General features: G+C 41.0%; 1 protein-coding gene across 1 annotated transcript in view; it reads left to right on the forward strand.

Moving 5' to 3' along the window:
- The first annotated feature begins 310 nt into the window (after window positions 1–310).
- Window positions 311–7,659, forward strand: part of LOC106938051 (voltage-dependent T-type calcium channel subunit alpha-1G-like) — an 81,744-nt gene continuing 74,395 nt past the window's right edge. Inside the window, exon 1 of the mRNA XM_015019877.1 lies at window positions 311–434. Within this exon, the coding sequence (XP_014875363.1) occupies window positions 338–434 (97 nt within the window). The 5' untranslated portion in view covers window positions 311–337. The remainder of the gene's footprint in view (window positions 435–7,659) is intronic.

The following is a 7,659-nucleotide window of genomic DNA, read 5'->3' on the forward strand; positions in this document are numbered from 1 at the left end:
CGAACACGCCGAGCCGCAGACAACATCACGTGTTTGCTACGTTCCATGTGCTAGCACGGACAGAGTGGTGTTTCTCAATTGTTACGCTCTCGCAGTCGTAGACTTAATTGCTTTAGAATAAATTCACGCTGTTTGCCAGAACATATGCACAGCAGCCATTTCATAAATCCAAGAATGTAAAAGTCATTGGGAATATTAAAAGATTAATTAGTTGCTGGAGAGTTTTGGTGGATGAGCTTCAGCAACATTTGGCTTGTAGATGCTGCATTGACACATGTTTTCTGTTCTCTCTCTCTGTCTCGTTCTCTTCTTTTTTTTCTTCTTTTGTTTCCCCAGGATGTTGGAGTACTCACTCAACCTGCAAAATGTTAGCTTTTCAGCTGTGAGGACGGTGCGTGTGCTGAGACCCCTGAGAGCCATCAACCGGGTGCCAAGTGAGTGCATGCAGTTTTCTCACCCTTCTAACACAACTCCTCACCCTGACTCTGAGGGTTTGAAATAATTTGCCCTCTAATAACCCAAGAACTTTATTATTCTCTGGAAATAGAAACTTTTATGGCTTAAAAGCATTGCAGTCTGCTCAAGGTAAACGCTACTGGTTGCAGACGAGGGACACCCAAATTAATTTGGTCAGATGTGGTGTCCTGATATTAAAATGTTTGTATGTATCCATTTTGACCTAAGACTCGAACTTTTTCAAAGGTAACTGTAGATATTTATGTCTATATTCACCTAAGTAAGTCTTACATAAGACACTTCTGGTGTTGCCTTACCATTAAGAGGGCGACTGTGGCTCTGTGGGTAGATTAGGCCTCTTGTGATTGGAAGGTTGTAGGTTCGATTCCAGCTGTCTCCTGCCAAATGCCAATGTGCCCTTGGGCGCCCATATTGCCTACCGTTCAGCATATCGGTCTATAGATGTGAGTGCAAATGGGTGAATGTGACTCTAGTGTAAAGCACTTTGAGTTATCAAAATGATTTACGATGTAGTCTGTGTTTCAGGAGGGCATTACCAAAAATAAAATCCAGTTGTTCCTCATGTTAGCATATTCCACAAAATTATCTCAGGTTTATCTTCCAGCAGCTTGTCCATTGCAACCAAAAGAGTGTGATTCATCTCAGACTTACTAAGGGGCGTTTTTCCAAATACTAATGAAGGTATGTTTGTAGGTCAGACTCTGTGTGGATATTAAAGTTGTTTCTTAAATCTCTGGTGCACGCTGGCGGTTAAAGGGGGCAGTATTTTGTAAAGATGACTTTTTTTTTTTAGCTTTATATCATATTATAATTTTATCCCTTCTTCCAAAACTTTCTTGGGATGTTGCTTTGGTTCTTTCATGAACATACGAGAGATCCTGTAATCTCCTGTTTCAACCATTCAGCTGTGTGAAATGCCTCGTTGTCAGAGCTGCAGTTTTTAAGCTTTTGAGCTTCCACATTCAGCTCGCTCACTCGGCTCCTTCAGACTAGCCAGCAACAATTAGCAAACACCTGGTGGAACTGCACATCTGCTGAGCTCGTTATACGAGCCACTGCTCATTGCAACGCTGGTAAAAACGTTGTCAAAGGATTAATACGGGAGCCATGTTGTGATGACTTCAGAAAGAGGAGTTTTTTAAAGAGTCAGAGCCCCAATTTCAAGGCGTTACAAAGGTGAATTTCATATTCCATATAAAAAGCGTCTTTATAGCAACCAAAGGTGACAAAGTTACTTTATTGTGCTATAAAACGACACTATGTGCCTGAAAAACACCTTGTATCGCCCCCTGTAGCCGAGCATTCCACATTCTTCATCCGGTCCTCCTGAGATAAAACCACCTGGAATCTCTCCGTTTAAATAAAGATTCCAATTATGCCATTAGCTTCCATCTGGATCACTCCACACGACCTTCAAGAAGCCCCTGTTTCCGTACCATGAGGTGTTTAGCTGGTGAGTGGGGACGTCATCGCCCTCTTCCACCGTCTCGTCAGTCGTAGGGGGTCCGCCGCCCCTCATTAGCCGCGTAAGCACACGGGCACTCGGAACACACGCAGCCATGCACACTGATTTGCTCATTAGGCGTCCAAGCATCCCTCAAACCAATCACAGGCTTAATGGTGGTGTTAAAGTGTGGATGATTTGGTCTGGTGGGGGCCCTGTGGGGAAAATGTCAGCACTGTGTTGCTGGTCGGTCCTGTGATCTTCCTTGGCTGATATCTGTCTGCTGCCTCCCTCACTCCCTGCTTTCCCTACATACACACACGCAGACACACGCATACACACACACACATGCGCGCGCGCGCATGCAACCTTTATACCTCATCAGGTCCTGCAGAGAACCTGGCAGAAGTCATCATGACTTTGGGTGGGGATGTTTTCTGTAGAGCTTCTGCTATTTATAGGTTCACTTAGTTAAATCTGAATGTGTGTTTTTGTTTCTTTTTTTTTGTTTTCTTTCTCCTGTTCGTTCCTTTTTCCAATAATCTCAGTGGGTAGGAAGCAAGTCTGAGGAAAAAAAAGGGGGCAAATCCGCAGTTTTCCCTTTCAAAGTTCACCGAATACACGGATAGAATCCGACCCGATTAATTTGTGAAGACACGTCAAAAGTGCTGGAATTTACAGTCAGGACCCCGGTGCCTCACAAATCAGGTGCTGGTTAAAATCAGCACCTGTGAGTCATAGGTCCAAAGCAAAAAAAGAAGAGGAACAAAAAAAAACAGTTTCTTCAAGCAGGGCTGAAGGAGACCCTGCCTGAACCCGAAGAAATGCTCGTTAGTATTCCATAATCGACATCAAGCTTTTCATTCATGCTCCACAATCACTGGCTCATTCACAGCTCTACACTTAAGAGCCCCTGACATAAAGCGGCTAATCATGTTTGTTGGGGTTTTGCTGATGGGCCGTCATTACCTGAGTCTTTTCATAATAATTTTGCTGATTTGTTTATGTCATCTGCAGCCCTCGATGTGGACGAATTAATAATACGAACCGTGAAAGCGTTTGTTACTCTGGTTTTCTATGAGGCGTCGGCCTTTCTTGATAAATCCCAGCAGTCATTTAAAGGATTTGTTCAACGGTAGAATGTTATTTTTAAATATTAACGGAAAAGTGTATGTGAAATAAATGTATAAGGAGCAAAATGAACTTCATGTTCATTCTTTGTTTCTGAAAAAGAGAAAAAAAAAATCAGTTTTATGTCTTTTGTGTAAATGCAGTATGTTGTCCACTGGAAGTGGAATACATTTTTAAATATACAAAATAAATAAAACAACAAATACAATGAATTTTGAAGTCTTTGTAAACAAAACTGTCCTTCAAAAAAGGAGCCAGTTGAGACCAAAGGACCAAACTGAAGACTTTTATCATCCAGTTTCTGGTAGAAAGGGAGAAAAAAAAAGAGATAAAGGATAAATCATGCCAATGGAAATAACTGAGTTTGTTTTAATTTATCCTGCAATTAATTGATTTATTGATTGTTGTGACAGGCCTAGGCGTGTCAGTTTAACTTGTTTAAGTTTGCGGGTTCTTCCTTCTCTTTTGCAAGTATCGCATTTTTACAGTCACCACAGAAAAACCTGAGTAAATTAAATACAGAAGTGAAAATGTTTTTTTTTTGTCTATTTCCCACTGAATGTATCTGTTCTGCATTCACAGTGATTGAGCATATGCTTTATTTCTCATATCCAGTACAATATCAAGCTTAATGATGGGCTTTCTCATTACTAAAAGGACATATTTTAGGGGGAAAAAATATGCAAATTCTTTCTGAAAAAAACTACAAAGTCTTAGATAACAGGTCTTCTAATATAAATATTAATTACTTCACTTAATTAACTTAATGTGATTTTTGCCTTGTGGGGAATATGATGGACAGTATGAAAAAAAATCATACAGACCAAATATTTATTTCTTGAATACTAATAGTGTGGTTGAACAGACATGTGGGTCTCAGGTGTGAAGCAGCTGTGCTTGGAACAGGCTGACGGCAGCACTTGCCTCATAAATAGCAATTAGTTTAGTTCAACAAACACCCTAGGATCGGTGTGTAATAGTGTTATTGTCAGAAGGAAAATATATTTCATAGCAATCAGATGGAACACTAATTAAACAGCCTGTCGTAGCTCATAATTATGGGAACATCAAGTCTCCACAGGGGGATCTCTAATTCATCTAAAGAGTCTGGAATTGTCAATTCCAAGTACAAGAACTTCAACGTGATTAATCTGTTCTGGTTTTAGGGAAGACGAGAAACGGATCTTCATTAATGCAACATAGATTGAACCGAAAAGTTGAGCGAAACCGATATGTAACGCCTGGTGTTCAGAGCCTTTGTACTTTTGCCGAATTGTTTTCGCCGTAATGGATTTTTACGTGATAGACCAACACGGGAAAGAGCACAGTTGTTAAGTGGAACGAAGGTGATCCAAGTATTCGTAAAGAACAAATCTTAAGAACCAGAAGACCCTGTCATGACATGCTAAATATCCAGGCAACAGATGCAATATTTCACAGCAGCATGCTAATCCACCTCACTTGCCTCTTCAAATCTCTCTCCAGCCGTACGGTTAGTAGAAAGTCTGGCAGAGAGACATTGGAGTTGGGGAAATGATACTTGATACCCCATTAGGTTCAATTGAAGAGATGGTTTGAACTTCCTTCGTCTCTCTTTGCTCTTTGGCTCTGCACTGCCACTACAAAGCCTCTGTTCCAACTTCTGTGGGATTTGTTGCCAGAGTTAAGCATCCAAGCAACTGTCCGAAAGTTAAGAGCAAGAAAATCCTTCCCAGAGGGAATAACTGTCCAGAAAGAAAGGCCTCGCCCAAAAACTGGTGAAGAAATCAGAAGCAACATAACAGAGCTATTCCATCATGCTGCCAGCATTGAGCGGAGCAAGTTTAGAGCCATGCGTACGTCCATTAGACCAGCTAATTCTTCCAGGTTTTGTTACATTGTGCAAGAGTTTGGGGTGCAGTTTGGACAGAAGTTTGTTGGAGAACATTAGAGAACAAACAGCATCTCGAAGACCAAGGAACACAGATGTCAGGTCAGGGAGAACGTTGTGTAAAGGTTATTAACATATATCCTAATTTCATCCATGTTGGACATGTCATGGAGCACATTTAAGTCCACCATCCAAAACTGAAAGGGATACGTAACCTCGTCGAACCTGCTGAGACATAAATTTTGCCTAAACTGACTGATTGTAGTGACTCTGGAGGAGCTGTGTGGATCCACAGCTCAGGTGTTTACAGAACAGTGGTGAGGCAAAGAGACAGGATACAGAGCAAACGTGAAGGAAGACCGGTTGGAGGATCGAGTACTATGGTGCTATGATTGAGTCGTTGGAAGCAAAACTGTACGGTCCACTCAAAGCCCAAAACTAAATCCAAATGAGAATCTAGTCCAAGAGTTTTACATTTATGTTCACCGTTCCTTATTCAACCTAATTGAGTTTGGTTTTTCAAAGAAGAATGGGCAACAGTCTTCCAAAAAGACCTTCAGCTGTGAAAGACTCATAAAATAGTGAGTGGATAGGAATGAATGCATCACACGCTTTCTAGGTGTTCATTCTAAGAAAAACCGAAAACATATTTACTTTAACTTTCCAACTACGCACTACTTTGTATTGACAAAATTGAACCTGGTTCAATTTCATGTAAAACCCAAACAGAATGCGTTGCCAGAATGTGAAAATGTTTAAGTGGAAGGAAAAGACTACAAGGCAATGTCCAGAAACTGCTGCACTCCTCAGCCAGGTAAATCAGACGGAACAAGGCTCATGGTGTTTGTCATAGGTTAAAAGGAGGCAGTGCACCTTTCAGTCTGATGTCTTGCACTTGATTCAAATTTCTTCTCCAGAACCAGAGCGGCTGTGGCTCAGGTGTTAGAGAGCTGTTCAATCAGTCAGAGGTTTAATAGTTCAATTTCATGACCATCAATCTGGTGAAGTGTCCGTCATTAAGGCATGAACTCCCTGGTTGTTACTAACGTCTAGTTACCATCTTTCATGACAGCTGCTTGCACAGAAACGGGAACGGCAAGGACTTTGATTTAACTGACTCAAGGTTAAGTGCAGACCGGTTATAATCACTCATTTTCTCCATCCAATCCTGGATCAGCAGATCTGCAGACTGTTATAGCGCAGCAGATAATTGAATATTGAACAAAACCTTTCACATGTGGATACAAGAACCTAACATGGCACAGATATTCCCAGGGACTTGCGTTTTTGAAAATACAAAAACCACCATTACCCACTGAAAACTCCGAGCGCGATATCAGGCAACAAAGTGAAACACGAGATAAGGACAACATATGAGCACAGGAAGTTGTTGCTGAAAGCATCACTATGACAACCAGTGGCTGGTCATGTAGTGTTATGTTGAGCTCCATCACAGTCACAGCTCACTCCATCAGTAGCAACTGGAAATGTTAAATGTTGTACTTAAGGTCATACATAGCTGAATCACCGTCTTAAGTTTTGAAGAGATAAAAAGAAATCACAAAAAGATAGAAATCAGTTTGTTGAATGTGTGGCAAAATCAATAAAAATGCAGAATAAAGACCTTTTTGTAGCATATATTCCGTCTTCGAAAGTAATAAATCTTCATGTTGTCTCGTTCTCATGAACTTGATATCATGTCTCATTTTGTGAGTTTTGAGTGTCGTTACTCTCCTGGATCCAATCAAATAATATTTACCAATAATGTTTTTGATCTTGCTTACTTTTGTCATGTTTGCAAAAAAGAAATAAAAAATCGGGAGAAGTCACTAGGCACAACCAACCAATCCACTAATCCACTAAACAAGAACCTTAGCACCGCTGTCTTTAAACTGTTTTTTTTTTTTTAACTTTATTTTCTTGGTTAACGTTTCTATCTGTCCACATCCTCCTCTGTAACTCTCTTCAGCTCTACATCAGAACAGAAGAGAGAAGCTCATCCTGAAACACACACATACTTCCTCACACTTCCCTCAGCGAACACATTGTTCCTGGGCTGGTGTCCATGTTCCTGGACTCCGCCGAAGATTGATGCACTCGCATGGCAGTCCTGCCGGCGAAAGTGACGGACACATTACGCAGGACTACTTTGACCGGCTGCCAACAAACACACACATACACACACCCACGCACACACACACACAAAACAACAAGACTCCCACATCATGTCAGCAGCACATCTCTCACAAACAGTCTGCCACCAGATTGGCCATTACCCTCATGTCCGGTGTGGGTCTGCAGGGACTTCGTTCCAGAGCTGTCAATGGTTGTATCAAGGCCAGCCAGTCAGTCTGTGACAGGCCTCTGTGTTTGGTGTTTATATTCAAAGGGAGCAGCTGTCAGGAAAAAAAAAAAAAACACGTTGTTCTAGGTGAAAGTGAAGATCCATCTCTGCGAGAGCAATTACCCGGCCACGTTGCTCTTGGCATGACTCGATTTTTTCTAGTACGAGACGATCCAATAAACCGATAATTGCTCCAATGAGTGTAGGCAAAACGCAGTGCAGTGAAAGACAAAAACTATTTGCCAGTCTGAAATTTTTTTGTGAGTGTGTTTGTTTGTTTTTTAACCATTCAGAGGTTGTGTTTTTTTTTTTTTTTTTTTTTTTTTTTTTTTTTTTATTTTTTTTTAAACAGTTTTTTTTTTTTAATTTTGTAAATTTGGGGGGGGGGTTTTG

This window comes from Poecilia latipinna, unplaced genomic scaffold, assembly GCF_001443285.1.
Source record: "Poecilia latipinna isolate Pla-1442-1.1 unplaced genomic scaffold, P_latipinna-1.0 Scaffold2496, whole genome shotgun sequence".
Lineage (NCBI taxonomy): Eukaryota > Metazoa > Chordata > Actinopteri > Cyprinodontiformes > Poeciliidae > Poecilia > Poecilia latipinna.